General features: G+C 40.8%; 2 protein-coding genes across 2 annotated transcripts in view; both read right to left on the bottom strand.

Annotated features, from left to right (window-relative positions):
• The window catches only part of Prosbeta5R1 (Proteasome beta5 subunit-related 1), a 55820-nt gene that overhangs the window by 11837 nt on the left and 26123 nt on the right, over nucleotides 1–17860 (bottom strand). The window lies entirely within an intron of this gene.
• On the bottom strand, nucleotides 4104–5730 carry LOC108655272 (uncharacterized). The gene is made up of 4 exons (XM_018107024.3): nucleotides 5499–5730; nucleotides 4655–5433; nucleotides 4534–4586; nucleotides 4104–4470 (listed from the first exon to the last, which is right to left on the bottom strand). The coding sequence occupies exons 1-4, from the start codon at nucleotides 5544–5546 to the stop codon at nucleotides 4445–4447; spliced, it is 906 nt and encodes a 301-aa protein (XP_017962513.1). The 5' UTR covers nucleotides 5547–5730; the 3' UTR covers nucleotides 4104–4444.

The following is a 17860-nucleotide window of genomic DNA, read 5'->3' as shown; positions in this document are numbered from 1 at the left end:
TAATAGCCGTCCGGCCAGGCGGCCAGTCAGGCATGATAATAAAAACAACAACTAGGAAATATCATGAACGGCCTAGGCGGCCCGTTATGGACACGGGCCAAAAAGTCAAACATTTGAATAGCAGCTGCGTCTGTTGAATATTGAGATCGAAGCGAACAGGTTGCCAGTTTATGCATGTGCCGCCTGGCCATAAATTTAATTACTCAAAGCAGCCGGAATGAGCAAAACAAAAAGCCATTTGCAAACCCCTTTCGAGCCCCCAGCCCGCATTATAATTTGGGCCAAGTGATGTGTACACATACTCAACGTTTTCATTGACAGTTGTTCATGAAAGGCAAAAGCTGAGCACAAAGCAGAGAGTGAGAGAGAGAGAGAGAGAGACTCACAAATCATGACAAAACATTTGGCCAACAAGTTTGCTTTCTTTTTTTTCGGGTTTGTTTTTGTATTTCGGTGCAAAATTCAAGCATGGCAAGGACGATGACGCTGATGACGATGATGAAGTTATCAGTAAAAACAAGCAAAATGTTGGCACAGTTTTAAAAAGCCATAAAGTTAGTAGCAACAACAACAACAAATTCGAGCATGGGAGGACAGAGAAAAATGCAAAAAGCAAAGAGAAAAAAAAAAAAATAAGAGCGAAATACAACAATCAAAAAAGCAGACTGCAAATGCTAAACAAGGCAACAAAGTTTAGACAGCATCTGAAACTCAGGGCAGGGAGAATATTCTGTGAGGCTTGTGGGTGCAGCCGGTGCATGATGCTCTTTGTGATTAAAAGCGAATGTCCTGGCTGTAAATGTTTTGTGCGGCATCAAACGACAAGTCCAATTCGTGTTGACATTCGTGTTGCCAACAGAGTGGGAGCGAGAGAGAGAAAGAGAGCGAGAAACAGTGAGAGAGACAGCGATTCATTATTGCTGCTTAAGCACTTATTCGAATGCAGCTGGCGGCCTGTCGCAAGCCGAGCAAAGCCATTCCAAAATGTGGCTAGAGCGAAGAAGCTGCCGACTGGATTTTGAAGCGGCAATTATGGCTCATTTCCGTGCCAGGACAAGGCCAACTGACAGCTCTCTGTGGCTAACCGAAATGTTCAAGAATGCTTTCAGTCGAATTGTTTTATAAAATATCACAGTCGATTCTCAAATGGAATTTTTCATGAGTAGCGCAATCGTCAGCGGGTTTATTAACGTGAGCATTTTATAATAATCTGCATGTTTATTCATAATAAATTTTATATATTTTTCATAAATAGTAAACGATTTTACGACACAAATATTTATAAATATATTTATTTAAATATTTGCTTACTTACAATCTATATATAAATGAAATAAATTATTGCTTTAATTTTTTTACATTGTGTTTACTTCATAAAAAATATATAATAAAAGTAATTTTTTTTTTTATTTAATACTAAATTAATATATCATGTCAATTAAACAATATAGAAGAATAGACAAATAATAAAAATAAATAATTAATCAAATAAATATATAAATAACAAATATTTCTTTATGATTATATTATATATATATGTGGATACATGTATAATATAATTATAAGACATATTTATAGAAATTAAAATGCTGTTATTATATAGCATATTTGGATTTTTTATTTGCTACAAAATCTTTTGTAGGGCATTTCGCTGTCGCATATTCCTCAACAAAATACACAATTGTTGCTAAATAATTTTGCAATTTAAATCTGTTTTTAAGTTATGTGTTGTTTTCACATGCTAAACGACAAATATAAAACATTTTGTAAGCCGCTTATTTGTGTGCAGCTATTATATAGCTTAATATTGGGTATATTTACGAAATACTTTGTATTCTATATGTATGTACGAAGTTTGATTGTTGGCTTACACACTTCACACACACACACACTCACACACATGCACGCACAGCATTTGCAAAATTACATTCTCCAAGTGTTTAGGTCCAGGCACCTGCTGCAGGCCCTCTTCTCCCTCACGCTGATGCCTCCCATACAAAAATATGACGTATGTTGATGCTAACATGCAGAGTTGCCCGCAAAATAATAAAATGATTCTAATAAATTTTGTGCTACGAAATATTCCAAAACTCGGTCCACTGCCATCAAGAGGAAGCTGCACATTTTGCAGAAAGCGCTTGTGGGTGTATTTCTCTCTCTCTCTCTCTCTCTCTCTCTCTCTCTCACTCTCTCACTCTCTCACTCTCTATCTCTCTCTCGCTCTCTGTCTCACTGTGTAGAGTATAAAAGGAATTAGGAATGCAATTTGAGGTTATGTTGGCAATGTGCGCCCAGGCAGATCGGCCGTACAGTAGTCCCGTTAGCCGCCTCCGTAGCCAAGCAACCGCATCCCTAGCTGTATGTGCCTGTGTGTCAGTTAGTCAAACAGACAGTTGGTCTGGCAGTTGGACATATGCAGACGCAGCAAGCCAACCGTACGGCCCCGAGTCCAAGCCACCGCCCACCCGAACCCGCCCACTTTTGTGTATTACACTCAAACCCAAGAATTGCCCAGATATTAATAGACAAAATTTGGAGTATTGCTTCCGTCATGAATAAAATTTTCGTGCAGTAGATGCAACGCATTGCCAACTTGAGAGGTTTCTCAACTTTTGCACAAGCCACTCCCAATCCCCGCTCCCACTCCATTGTCACCCCAGTGCCGACCCCCGCCAGGAAGGGGCGCCTCTGTTCAGCAGTGGAGCACTCACATTGTCGTCGTGTGCGTCAGTTTCCTTGAAAGTTTTCAAAATGTCCATTCGTGGAGCATTCAACGTCCATTCAGCTGTCTGTTTTTGTGGGTTTTTTTAATTTTAATGATGCTCTGTGTCCGCCAGCTGCCACTCCCACAAAAAAATGTAAAATACTTGGGGGAGCTGCTTCTGCGAAAATTCTCAACCAAAACAATTTCGGGCATGTGCATTTTATGTGCGCATCGGGACTCGGAGACCCCGTTCGCATGGAACTCTATGGAAAAGTATTTCTGTGTTTGTGTTTATTCGTATGTACTTATGGCAATAGCTGCTGCTCCTGCTCCTGCTCCTGCTGCAGCTAGATGGCAGTTTAAATGAGATTATTTTAGTTTTGGCATAGTTGAAATTTTTGCAAACTTGTTTCGTAATTTAGCAACAAAAAAAGGGACATTTTCTGTGCGCTCAGAGGTAAAGAGGTAAAGCAGACTTACAGTAGGCTGAGCTCTATTCATCATCTATAGCAAAAGTCGAAGAGATACTCAGGACATTATGGGAATATCTTACTTGAGCTGAATGTTAATCATCAATCAATCAATCAATCAATCAATCAATTGGTCAATCACAGCCTCTACTAAGATAGATAGAGCTGCCAGCCCCAAGTTGGCGCCGCGTTCTTCAATCGGCAGATTTGTGGCAAACCCAGTGCGGCCAATGTAAAATTCAACTAGAGCTAGGGCGCTTGAGTAAACAACTGAAAGATTTATGATATCAAAATAGTGTCACATAAAATATTCACACCTTCGCTCTGCCAGAATCTCGAACGTTACAACAAAATGACTTAGTTTTCGTTTTCCTGGTCATGGTCTCTACCATGTGTGTGTGTGTTTGCGTGTGTGCGTGTGTATCCGCATCCCAGTATCCCCAGAGTGGCCTCGTAATGCCAGCTGATGCCGTTGACTCGATAAAGCCATTGTTTATATGCGCTGAAACGAGTTGGATTGCATTTTGGCCATAAGTTGGCAGCATTTTTTATGCGTTCATCATGCGGTCAGCATAAATTTTTCATCGTCGACGTTTCGCTTGGCTGGCTCATTTTTAGCCAAATGTCTTGATATCGGACCACTCCGGTCGCCAGTCGCAACATGTTGCCAATTTTGATGTCTGAATGCCATAAATCAAAGCGCTTAAAGCCAAATACGCAGCCAAAGTGAAAACTCCGACGCCAAATGCATTTGTGCCCGCCAGCGAAAATTGTGGAAAACTTTTACTCGAGTTTTTGCTGGAGTCGCTGCGGCATCTGCGGCTGCGGTCGACTCCAGAATTTATGCATATACAAAGTATTCGCAGAGCACGGCCAGGAGCAGTCCAACTGGACCAACGCAAATGCCACCCAGAAAAGTCAACTTTGAATTTACGTTAAAATTATATTAGGACATAAAAGAAACGGTTCGACCTATTTTTGTTTCACACTAAAGCAGATGCCTATTCGCTTTTCGTTTTGTTTTGATTATGTTATTATTATACATATATTTGTTCACGAAAGATACCTGCAAATATTTCATTGAAGCACTCGCGCAGCTCAGTTAGTCTTTGAGGCCAACCTGTCGATCATTCGGCCACTGTGGCAAAGCGCGATTGAAATATTTGTTGATGTGAACGGAATCTGTATGATATGGACGACAATTGGCAACTGAAGCAGCTATAAAGCGATGTGAACATATATATGATATATAGCCAGACAAACCAAAGGATTAGCGCCACTGCGGAACCTTTTTCCCTGCAATGAGTGAATGAGATGAATGTTTGGTGAACAGAGAAGGAAATTGAGAGTGGGTCTTACCTATGCATCCATTGCTGCTTCTTAATCGTAATGAGTCATACATTGTGGGCGAGCTGAAAAATGTGAAAAATCAAAATATTTGTAAAATCAAATAATCTGTATCGAGGACCGAGATATTTACTTTAATCCGTTGCGCGTCTCCCTGTAGCTATTGTTGCTGGAATAATCGTAATGGGCCTTCATGCGATTATGCTGCTGCTGTTGCTGCTGCTGGTGCTCCTGCTGTTGTTGTTGCTGCTGTTGCTGCTGCAGCTGCTGCTGAGCGGCTTGCTGCTGCTGCGCGGCCTGCTGCTGCTGAGCGGCCTGCTGCTGCTGCTGTTGCTGCATATTCGTATAGGCTTGAGCAAAGTTCCACATCATTTGGTTGGTGTTGGGGCTCTGCACCCAATTGGAGTTGCCGGTCGCCGAGCCGCCAGTCATGCGGCCGTGTTGCATCTGCGGCATTTGAGTGTTGGAGCCCATTTGGGACATGGCCGACATAGGCTGTAGATCGGGCACGACGACATTCATGCCACCGCCATCGATGCCGCCCCCTCCGCCCATCACCGGCATCACAGAGACGCTGTTCAAGGGCGTCACAGCTCCGGGGGGCAGCTGCGACATCGACATGCCCAGCTGGCTGCCTTGAGTCTGCGGCATCGACGACATCATGCCCATTGGCTGCGTCGGCATTGCCGACCGCTGCATCGGATAGGACATTTGATTGGCCGAGGACATTGGCATCGACATGCCCGCCATGCTGGACAGCGGTAGCTGCATCTGATTCATGCCCGATCCGCCCATGCCCGATCCGCCCATGCCCATCGGCATGCTCATTGGCATGCTCATCGGCATCGAGCCGCCGGCCGCGCCCTGCATGCTCGGCATGCCCTGCATGCCCAGGGGCTGCATGCCCACCATCTGCAAGGAATGCAAACCGTGAGAAATTAGAATGCTCGCGACTGAGTACCCGATCCGTTGCCCACATCGTCGGTGTAGTTAGCCTCGTAGGGAATGTTGTAATTCATGTTCATATCTTTCGATCACTGCCAAGTCCTTCAAGAAAACCTCGTGCTCAACTAGAAAATCACTCACTTCGAATTTAGGAAAAATTTGAGGAAATTAAAATTTATTTTTGTTTTTTGTTTTTTTTTTGTTTTTGCGATCTGAATGTTGAGAGCCAACGAACTAAAAGGTTTGTATGAAGTTTCCAATTTCAAAAGGTTCCTCGAATTGGGAGGGAATAGTCGTTGCTTGCTTGGATTCAATGAAATCGTCATAGAAATATGTCTCATTTCTAAATCTCAGTTTATGTTGGCGTATTTATTTATTTTTATTCGTAAAGCTGATGAGTTATTTGAAAGATCCCATTGGATTAGGAAGTAATATATCCATGTTCTTTTATTTTTATTTTATTCATCTTTCACTTATTAAAATACGAAATAAGGAAATTAAAAGCTTTTTAGAGGATATTTGTTATGACAGTAAGAAGTACTTTGGAGCAGTGCTGGAGAGCAGTGTTATCTTTGAATGAATAAATTTAGAGTTCCATAAAATATAAACTAGGTGATTGATTTTTATTTCCAAAAAATAAAAGAAATTTTAAATGCAGTTTTTAGTGCGATGAGGATTTACTTAATATGTATTTTATACAAAAATATAAATGTATATTTTTAAAGGTTCCATATATAGTGTTGCTACTCTTGCTAGCAAGGAATTTCATTTTATTACATCACGAAAATAGATTAGGTTTTAGTCGTTTTCTTTAGTTTTTTCATTTGTTCATAGATATATTTAAATATAATATAATACAAATATAAATTTGTTAAAATCTTCAATTATATTTTAATAGTAATAAGTTAAAGCCAAAATATCAATTACAAACAATGCCACTGCTTATTTCAATTGTGAACTCAATAACGTTGAAAAGAGAAGCACAACTGGATATAATTATTGTTATATTTGTTTTCACTTTTTATTACTATTACAATTTATGGTTAATAATCGTAAAATTATATTGAATTTTTCATACTATTTCTCATACACTTTTTATACCCTGAACCCATTGAAAATGGGAAATCAGGGTATAATGGTTTTGTTAAAAGTATGTAACAGGCAGAAGGAGGCGTGGCAGACCCCACAAAGTATATATATTCTTGATCAGGGCGACGAGCTGAGTTGATTTAGCCCTGTCCGTCTGTCTGTCCGTCCGTCCGTCCGTCCGTATGTATGAACGCGTCGATTTCAGAAGATATAAGAGCTAGAGACTTCAACTTTTTTTTAAAATGTCCGTATATATCACGCGCAGATCGAGTTTATCACTAAAAAACGATAACTCATTCCGATACTTTTTTATCGATAAAAAACCTTATCGAAGATCAGTTAAAAAATTATATCTCCTACATCTTTCAAGCTAGAGTCTCCAAATTTAAAATGTATATTAAGATACATTTTAGACAATTTCGGTTTTTGTTAAAATTTACCCCCCACTCCTAAATCCATCCCCTCACCCTCATATTTGTAAAAGTCGTATATCAAATACTAGACATACATTTAACATTATACATTAATATACGTCTAGAAATCAAATTATTCAACACGTAAGTTCTCATAATATTGCCACACAGCAGCGCAACCCAAGCGCAATCGCCTGTATATGCGTGTGTGTGTGCGTGTGTTTGTTTGTATGTGTATGTGTGGGCGTGTATTTGTTTGTATGTGTGTGTGTGTGTGTGTGTGTGTGTGTGTAAGTGTGTGTGTGCTAATTATTATTGAAATATCAGTTCCTTGTAGGGTTCAGGGGATCTCGTAGTCGAGCAGTCTCGACTAGAGCTTTCTTACTTGTTCTATATATACATATGTATATATTGAACATTATATATGATTATTTATATATACATACATATATTATTTACGTTTTATATATAGCATATGTCTGAGTTAACGTGTTTCAAGTTTCTGCGCCCAGTTTTCGCGCTGTCCCGCACAATTAATTTTACCTCCACTTGTCAGCCGTGGCCTGGCGTGTCATGGATCGGATGGAGCTGCTGGTTGCGCTGTTGTCGGATATCCTTGCTTGACTCCATATACATACAGAAGTGTCTATGTGTGTGTGTGTTGCTGCCACTGCCGCACCATTTATGCCATTAAGTCATTAGCTTTGTTTAACAAATAACAAACTGTCAATGAGTTGATTAACGATGTTTTTCGCATGAACTGCAATTAGCTGACGCTGTTGCTGCTGCTGCTCTGCCGTTGCTGCGCTGCCGTTGCTGCGCTGCCGTTGCTGCCTGATAAATGGGTGTGATTTTCGCCCAGCGTTGCCTGTTGACTTGCTGCCAACTTGGTGGCCACTTGGCCACGTTAGCAAGGCGACGCGGCTCGTTATTGATGCGCGCACACCAAGCATCCAAACACCATCATGGCTAACGCCATCGCCATTGCCATCGCCTTTCCGTCGCCATTCTCATCCCCATTCAGCCTTCACTTGGCAATTATTGTGTTTTCTGATGAGCTGTGAGCTGTGTGCCTGGAAAGCCGCAGTCAAAGTCAGCAGCCGTTCATCGCCTGGCATCGTCAAAGCAATTACTACCCGTTGACAAGTGTAATGTCAGCCAACGACTGTTGCTCTTGCTGTTGTTGTTGCTGCTGTTGCTGCTGCTGCTGCTGCTGCTGCTGCTGTCACCCATTCATTCGCTCACTCACTCAATTTTCTTTCTGAAGGCGACTAAACGACACGGGGCTCATTTTGATGTTTGCAATTTATTTGCCATGGACGTAAGACAGGAGCGTATCTGTGCTACAAAATGGCCCAGATCCCATTTATATGCGACTCTAAATTAATACTAAAGCATTAGAATAAAAGTCAATAATGCAATAAATTAATTCAAAATAAAATTGAATATAAATTATTAAATTTTTATATTTTTATTTATATTGATAAAGAATGATTAAATATATTCCCAAAATTACTATTAAAAAATTTAAACAATGCTATAATATATAGAATAAACTACAAATATTGTAAAATCACTTACTACCTTGAATGCGATCTTGCTTTAAAAATAATTCACAAAATAATTATGCATAATAATAAATCATAAATTAAGTAAAATTTGTATCACCGAATACACTAACAGAATAATTAATATGTAAAATATTAATTTACAGAAAATATTAAAAAGTGAATAATGTAACAATTAAATATATTATTATGGACCTATGTTCTAATAATCTGTACGTAAAACATTAAAATTTGAAAAATAATAATTTTAAATTCAATAATGTTTTAAAAACACTTTTCGAGCCTGAATGCGCTCCTGTTTTAAATATATTCCCAGAATAATTATTATGCAGAATATGCACTTGTTGTACAACTTTTATTAACAATGTTGACATAATGCTCTACGTGGGTTAGCATGTCCTGGCCAGTGGGTGTACTCACGCACAAATACACACACACAGAGAGAGAGAGAGAGAGAAAGAGAGAAGTAGAGAGCAAGTTCACAGCTTACATACAAATACGCACATAAAATAAATTAGTTTCTGTGCAGCGCTAATTGCCTTAGCCCAAAGTTAATTACAGCAAAATTTTCAAATTTTCCAAAATTGGACTTGTCAAAAACATTTTGACATTTCCCACTAGGAAATTAGTTTTACAAACTTTGGCGTTTCTGTGTATCGGTCACCTCTTTGTTACTCTAACTTAATGCGGTATTTGATTTTCAATATCATAATTATATATGATTACAATGCAACAGCACGAACAGCGAGCGAAATTTGTGAAACATTTCTGTTGACTTGCATTTGCTGGCAAATGGGCACGAATCTCATTCCCCTGATTAAAACTCACATAGCCGCAGAGCTAATTAAGTACAATGTTAATTAATGTGTTAGCGTCTGATAATTGCATTAAAATTGTATACATGTCAAATAATGAACCTAACGCGTGCAGCTGAATCAGACTAGTTCGACAAAAATGTCACAAAATGAATATACGAAATTCGATTCACTTTAAGTGAAGGAAGTCCTAGTATAGAATTGTATTCTATGGGCCAGCAGGACAGCAGTCAGAAGAAGGCATTGTGTAACGAACTACTCAAAATTTAATCAACTGAATTCGTTTTTAATGAGCACGAATTATTTAGCAATAAAAAGTTTTCATAATATATGCAAGCTGTCATGAGGAATCCGAATTTATTATGTAAAGTTCAAGCTCTGATCTCTAATTATACGAGCAGCACAACTAATGAGCTTTGTTTAGCTGCACTTCGTATTATTATTCTCCATCAGCAAAATGACAATTTTCGAATAGAGCGCACAGCGCCCGGGCTTTAAGCAGCTCATTTCGGCTACTCTCTATGGGAGGCAAGCAAGCTCAAATTATGCAAGTATTACTAACAATATATTAATTGCCTCAGACTCTTAGAAATTGCTTGTAAGTTGGTATAAATTTGTTCAGGTTGTTTTGTATTATTATTTCCTAATCAAGAATAAGATATTTGTAAATCGATGGGGAATATAATATGGGACATAATAATATATTTTACATAAATAATAAAATGTTTTACATAGTAAATATCTAATATAAATATATAAATATTAAAATATTTCACAGAAATAATACAATTTACATAATAAATATTTCAGATAAATATTTAAATATTTTTCAATAAATTATTTAGACAAATATTAAATATAAAATATTAATATATTAACACATTTATTTATTTATTTCTATAAATATTTTACAGAAATAACAAACAATTTTACATACGAAATAATTTACATTATGAGCGACATTTGTCCATGACCTGTTCTCTTAAATATGAATATAAAACACACCAACCCCATTCAAAATAGTTTAGAAATATACACAAATATGTACGTATGTATATTTACATGCAAGCTTCCATGAGCCGCACTAATGAATTGTGTAAATTTCCAACTCTGATCTGTAATTATAAATGCAGCCATATACAGAGCAGAGCTAATGAGCTTTGTTTATCCTCAGTTCGCATTGTTATTTCCTGCTCAGCTGTCAACAAAATGGCAAATTTTCGAGTGCAACTCACTGTTGCAGGCCCTTCAGCACCTCATCTCAAGCCGGCTCATCTTATCAGCAGGCATCGCAGCTCGTGCTCTCATATCTCTCGCAACTCATTAGTCATTACGCATGCATGCTCGGCGAGTCTTTGATTTAACACCTAAGCGGAGCTGAACAAAGGCGTCATTAATTAGGAATGTTAAGATGATGAAAACTAATCTGCTAAAAGCTTGAGCTCTCGCTACCGGGAATGAGGCCCATTTGTCTGAAAGGATCAACACGCTGCCGTCGAGTTGCGAGCTCAAGTGAGCAGGACTGAGTGAAGGAGGGCTTGACATTGTTTGGCAGCGGCTCACATGCGCTTAATGAACTCCAAAGCTGCTGCTGCTGCTGCTGCCGGCAGCTACAACAATGTTGCACAGCATAAAATGCGCCGGAATCGACAGTAGAGCTGAACGGAAATCAGGCAAAAGGGCAACAGCAGCAACAACAACAAAATAAGGCGAACTTGAGAAGGACAAGCAAAAATCTGTGCAAATCACAAAATTTTGTTGGGGCGAAAAATGAAGGCAGTGAAAATTGGGACATGAGTGTGCTTGTGTGAGTGGATGAGAGGATGTGGAAGTTGAAATCGAATCCGCACACAAAACTGGGAGAGAGAGAGAGAAAGATAGAGAGAGTGAGAGTGAGCGACGCATTGGACTGTTGCTAGTTTTGCCATAAACTAAGTAAGTTGTATCGGAATATCTACCTCTTTAGCCTGCACCGTCAACGATGGCAGGGGGGGAGAGGGGTGGTGCCTCGTTCTATCTATCTTTAGCCAGCATATTCGCTACGTCTGCATTCAGCTGGCGATGCCGATGCATGACGCTTGGCTGAGTGCAAATTCAATTAACTTGTTACAACACAATCTCAGGATCAGCTTTAGCATCTCTGCAGGCGGCAAGTTTGGCTGCAGGCGACTTTGGCATTGGGATTGTTACTGGGATTGGGAAAGGGATTGGGTATGGGTCTGGCATTGGGATTTGCTGCACTAAAAGTACAAGTAAAACTAAAACTACTCGAATGTTGCGCCATTTACTTGGCCATAAGCAGCGGCCAACGACGGCCCCCTCGACGCCCCCCTTTGACGTGGACACGTTCATGTACCGTATTTCTTTGGCTCGCCAACTTTGTTTATTTTATTTAGAATTTTAATTCCAATGAAATTGGTTTACGGCGCACAGCGCTATCAGAGCAAACCACACACACAGACACACACACACACTCAGAGAGATCCACTCAGCCACCATATTTGACTATTTCATTTAAGTTCTTGTAAATGCATTTTTCTTATTCAATTAATAAAAGATTTGCATCATCTGGCTGCCCGACTGACAGCTTGAGCAAACATTTTCATTTGCAAGGTAATCCACAGAAGTTACATCAGTCGAGATTTCAGATTGGCATTGGTATAGGAGTGAAGCTGAATGCGAGAGGCGACTGCAGATGAATAAATATAGAATTTTTAATCAACTGTCAATTAGTTTATGGGATGAGTAAATAATGAATGACAGGGCAGCAGGAGATGAAAAGGCTATTTATAAACTCTGCTTCGGATCAAAAATACTTTCTTCTGTGTAAAAAATTAAATATGGAATCTGCGCAAGGTAAACCCATAATGAGAACATCATTTCGGCTCATAAATTACAGCTCAACCCGTTTTTATCCCCTTGGCCCAAAGCGAATTATGCGTTGATTTTGAGAAAAACCTGTTGGAATATCTGCTGCCTCCTGCCAGCGCACACCCGTAATAATAATAATAATAAGTGCTGCAATTTATTCATATTTCATGGCCCTAGCACCTGCGGGCTCAATAAAAAAAGTCAAAAAAGAAGAACTGCAGCTGCTGAAAAAAGGCTAAACGTTAGACAAAGGCAGAGGCCAATGTCAATAGGTTTGAAATTAAAGTTTAAATGAAGCGACGCCCCGAAAGACGCCTACATCTCGTTTGGCTCTCGCCTCTTGGCTTCTTTTTTCTCTGCTTTGGCTGTGGCAAAGCCCAGAGGCTGGCATTTAAATTAGTCTAGGGAAGTGCGAATGAAGTGGGCTGCGGTCCAGACGCAAAGCCAGGATAGCAAAGGACACCGAACTTGGCGCGCAGCTCTTTAATAACCGCAGTCGGCACTGAGCTTTGACCTTTCGTTCTCTTTATTTGCCTGCTGCTCCCGGCCATGAGTAACCTTTGCGCGATATATATAGAGCATAGTAAGTATCTAAATATAGACGTATACGTATTCCTGGTACGTGCGGCAAATCGGCTGCTTAAATCATTACCCCAATGCGCGGCACGTTCGGCTGCAGTGTCGAATCGACTGCATTTGCAATTAGATCTGCCACCGGGACGGGCAACTGCAGTGGCTTCCGCTCCCAAGCAGCTGCACTGATTTTGTGCCACCGCACTGCTAAGCGGCACTGGCAGGACAGCTACAACTGCTCACAGCAGGATGCCTGGATGCTGGGATGCCTGGATGTCTGGCTCGGCGTAACAAATGCCAGCTTCAATTCAGCCGGCCAGACATTTGTAGCCAAATGCGCGCTGGCAGCACATCCTGCGACATTTTTATGATGTCTGCCCAGCTGCTGGCTGCTGGCTGCTGCCAATGTCACCTTTAAGTCGCCTTCCAAATCAACGTCACGTAGCACATACAACAAACATAAACGCTTCGCACGACTTGACGAATAGTTTTGCTGACTGCTGCACAACTTGCTATAGTTCTCTCTCTCTCTCTTTCCCCACATACCACCACTCCCACTCTCCCCCTCTCCCACTCCCTGTGTGAGCTTAGATTCAGCTACGTGCCAGCTCTAGTTACAAGTTCAAAGCAATCGATGTGTGTGTGTGTGTGTGTGTGTGTGGGCAAGGTCATGGGGGTCAGCTTGTGCGGGCTGGTCAATTGCCTGGCCCGGCATCAATAACGGCTTGTTTGCATTTCACATGTGCACCATAAAAAGCTCCAAGTGTCGGCAGCAAGTGCTAATCAAGGGAGTATACTGATAACACTCGCCGGCTATAGTTGGCTGTGCTTTAATTGTTATATAGCTCTGTAATGAAATATTAAATAGGATCAAACACAAAACAGGTTTCTAAATCCTTTTCAGCTCTATTCATGACACGGAGATATTTATTTGAAAAAAAAAAAATAAAGCAAAAATATAAATAAATAAATAATGAATAATTAACTGAATAAATATTTAAATAAATAAGTAAATATATAACTAATAAAAAATTAGTAACTAGACAATTATTACAATAAATTAATAAATAATAATAGTAAATTGATAACTAAATTTAAAAAAATAAATAATATAATTAGTAACTAAACAAATAAATGAACAACAAAATAAATAAACATCGATTTATTTTCAAATTCTTTTCAGCTTTATTTCGCCAGAGAAATGTTTATAAATGTTGAAAATCTCTTTATAGCCTAATCTCGTTGATTAGAAATCTACATCGCATATATGGAAAACTCTGTGTGACATTTTCACAGTTTCGTTTTCTCCATTTGCTTCACGTCTCCGTTGCTTAGCTCTTTAAATGCCGACGCATTGGGCATTTCCTCTTTGCGCAGACGAGTCGAAGGATTTGTGATTTCATTCGCAAGTTGAACTTTAAAACAAAACGCTGCACTCGATTGAGCAATGCGTTTTGTGTCTCGTTCGTTGTGTGTCTCTCGTTCCTTTTTTGAGGTCACATGGCAAAAGTCAGAGTTCGTAATTTGTTTTTTGATTGCTGTTAATGTCATGCCAGCATTAAGACTACGTGTCCAAGTGCATTTGACAACGACTCCAACTCCGATTCCGGCTCCAACTGAATGTCTGAATCTGTCTTCCTCTCATTGCACTTCCATTGGAGTTTGCGAGCCGCACACAGATCTGTGTGCGTGTGTGTGCGCTGCCCGTTTCCGGCTTTGATCTAAACACCGTGCAATGGTATGAGTGTCTGTCTGTCTGTCCATTGGTTTGTTTCACTTCAATCAGTTGTCGGTCGACTGCCTTCGTTAAGTGCCATCTTTGCATGTTGCGCCTCTCCGTCTCTCTGCCTGTCTAACTGCCACTTGGCCAGAGCACGCAATGGAACACTCTTGCCACTTGCCACAGCCAACGGCCAGCAGCCAACAGCACAGAGCATACAGTCCACAGGCCAAGTTCGTATAATGTTTCGGGTCTGTCAGAGCCATGATTTAGACTTTTGATTACTTGATTACATTTGCAATGCGTTTCCTCCGAGCCCAGATGTCCTAGATGTCTGTTTGTACGTGTGTGTGTGTGTGTCTACTCTATCCCGTTCCGTTGGCACTTGTCGGCGGCTTCGTCAATGATTTAAATGGAGGTCAAGCCAGCCGCTCTGATTGACGCAGTACATTAAAGGGCTCTCTGGTCTGCCGTTTGCCCAGCTCCACTGGCTGCCCATCCACATCTGTGGATGCGCCAAGCTGTTGGCCAAAATGTAATTTGCACATCGATTACATGTAGAAGATGAGCTGCGCTGCAATTTGATGCGTAAATGAACTGAAACCGATCGCCAATTCGTTTACGACTTCAACAGCTGCACTCCAGCTGAATCGAAGTCTTTCAAATTGATGGCAGCAGACGATGGCCGAGCTATTTGAAATTCAGCCTGTACATAATTAAAGCTAAAGTGCCTTTATATACCCTCAATCCATTGAAAAAGAGAAATCAGGGTATTTTAAATGTTTTGAAATCTTGTATGCGAATTGAAACTCAATTTTTTTTTTAAATATTGCGACTTCTTCACCTTTTTCGTTGTCCTGCTATACGCGATTTTGGCAAAAAATCCAGATACGGTCTCGAATCCGAGCTTATTTTTCAGTTATATACTGTCAAAAGTTTGGGTAATCCTCGCCCTTGTTACACGAAAAATAAAAATAGACCTAAGCGTTTGTGTTTTTTTCTTTTTATTTATTTAATATTTTTTAAATTATTTTTTTTTTCAGAATTTTTATTGTATACTTTTAAGTTTTTAAGGAAATTACATACTCTTTAAGTTTTAAGGAAATTCGTGATATATCCAAAGTTTAAAGCCATCATAGTTATTTATTCTTTATCTAACCATACAAACTCGATTTAATCTGGAAGGACTTCTCCGCACGACACTTAAATGCCTTAAACTGTCCCCAACTATCGCCTCTTAAACTGTCCCCAACTATCGCCTCTTAAACTGTCGCATGTGGCCACAGGCGACGTTGCACTCCTGATAAAATACATGTTTATAAATCAGTCAATGTCCAGGCAGAGGCACGGAGTCAGACTCAGAGTCAGATTCAGGCCCCAGCCGGCAATTTTCAACACTTGACTATTAAAAACTTGAACGTTGTTGACTTTGGCTTGAGGCGGCACCTTTCACCTCCCCACGATAGCAGTCTGTTAATTGGCGGGCTCGTGTTGTTTATTCTTGGTATTTTAAACAAAATAATTCATAAATTAATTTCAACATGTTGGCACATACAAGAAGTACGTTTCAATGAGGCAGAAAAAAGTACATAAATGTAGCGAGAAATATGTAAAACTGTAGCGAGTCGAACGTTCAAGCGTTTATGAAAAATCACCTCATAAATTTACAACAACGCGAACACAACAATTATTTTCAGGAGCTGGGAGAAAAGTAATTGCAATATGTTTAAATGGGAAAGGGGGAAAGCGGAACAGGGTTTTTATTTTTGGTGAGGCGAAAACAGGAACATGTCCATGCCCATGTCGTCGTTATGCTTACGTGACTGAAAACGAAATCCCAATTTATTTACTCAACAATTTGGCAGCCTTTTTGTTAACAACTTATCAAAATTATGACAAAATTGCTTGCCAATACCACACATCCAGAGCAGCGCGTTGACGGGTTAAGGTTAACCTCTGTGGCCGAGGCTCAACTGTAAAGTTGAGCGAAAGAGACTTTTCGGCTGTGGGCAAACGTTCAGGGCTAACCTCGCATAGGCCAAGCGCCTTGCTGCCGCGCCTCCTGCTGCTGTTGCTACTCCTGCTGCTGCTGCTGCTGCTGCTGCTGGTGATTGGCATTCAAGCACTTCATTATTGCAATTGCCCCATCGGAACTCGGTGCCTGCTCCTTGTGCCAGCAGACTGAAAGCCGCGAATTGAAATTTCACGCAAGTTTAACGCAATGGGAGCAGCCCAAGCACCACCGACAACAACGACGATGACGGTAAGGGGTAAAGCTGTGGTGCAATTTAAATGTCGGCCAGCGCTTGGGTCCGGTTCGGGTCTGCGCTCCCGTTTGCATTGTTGACCACTGAGTGATGCAGCAAGTATTCCCTGGCCAGCCAACAGCCAACAGCCAACAGCCCAACTGCCCAATAGCCCGACGACCCTCTCAACGGCGAGTCCTGCCCCGCCCCCTTGTTTGAGGCTGCCTTGCGTTTTCGCGCCGCGCAAGCCGATAATTTATTAAAGGCGATTATTATGGCCTGGTTCGAAGCAGCCCAGTCTGGCTGGGTTGCGTGTTATAGTAATTTACTGGCCTTTTGTGGTGCAAAACAAGTTTGCAAGCAGAGCTTGGACTGTGTAGGGGAGAGCGGAGACTGAGGAACTGGCACCCTGGCACCCTGGCAGCCTGGCTGTGTCCCCCTTGGGGTCTCATTGGGTGCCATGCGTGATGTTGTACTTGCGGTATTTACATATGAAATGTGTTAAATTGAGCTCTTTTTTAGCGCAAGTTTGTTTTAGCGAACAAATTGCTGACCTTACCCCGAGCGGCCTCTACCGCCTCTACCGCCACAGCCGGCACACAAACGCTCTTTGAGCACATTATGCGCGAATTATAGTTTCAACATTCCAGAAACTCAACCATGCCCCATAATCGTGCAGCGATTTGATTAAAAAATCGCACACTCATCGCCCCGAACGTTGGCAAATCAGCAGGAGATGCAGGAGAGGCAGAAGGGGTCTAGCATAAGGAGGAGGCGTGGCTGAAGCCAAGCCAAGTCAAGTCTGGCTGGCTGGTTGGCTGGCTAAATCAACTAACTAATGAAAAATTTGCATATCCACATGCTCAAGTGTTGAGGGCAAAGTTGAAACTCGATTTTGATTTTTGTTGTTGTTGCTTCTTTTCTTGCACTTTTTTTGTGGGCGTGGCAACGGCCATTCAAAGTGCATTCAACTGTGCAATTTCGCAGCACATTTGTTGCTTTGTATTGTGTGTGCAAGTGTATGTGTGTGTGTGTGTGCGAGAGAGAGTACTCATGTGTGTGTGGCATGTGGAAATTTAATCGCCATTTATTTCGCTTG

Source organism: Drosophila navojoa, chromosome 5, assembly GCF_054131105.1.
Source record: "Drosophila navojoa isolate 15081-1374.11 chromosome 5, UAZ_NAV_1.0, whole genome shotgun sequence".
Lineage (NCBI taxonomy): Eukaryota > Metazoa > Arthropoda > Insecta > Diptera > Drosophilidae > Drosophila > Drosophila navojoa.
Note: the sequence above shows the minus strand (reverse complement) of the source record. Positions and strands in the feature narration are given on the sequence as shown.

What these genes read in the sequence shown, in the direction of transcription:
- LOC108655272 (XM_018107024.3), bottom strand. Translation starts at nt 5,546, where the DNA reads ATGAACATGAATTACAACATTCCCTACGAGGCTAACTACACCGACGAT. An exon ending in AGGCTAACTACACCGACGAT is followed by an intron (nt 5,434 to 5,498) that starts GTGGGCAACGGA and finishes CATTCCTTGCAG; the next exon opens with ATGGTGGGCATGCAGCCCCT. An exon ending in AAGCAGCAATGGATGCATAG is followed by an intron (nt 4,471 to 4,533) that starts GTAAGACCCACT and finishes CACTCATTGCAG; the next exon opens with GGAAAAAGGTTCCGCAGTGG.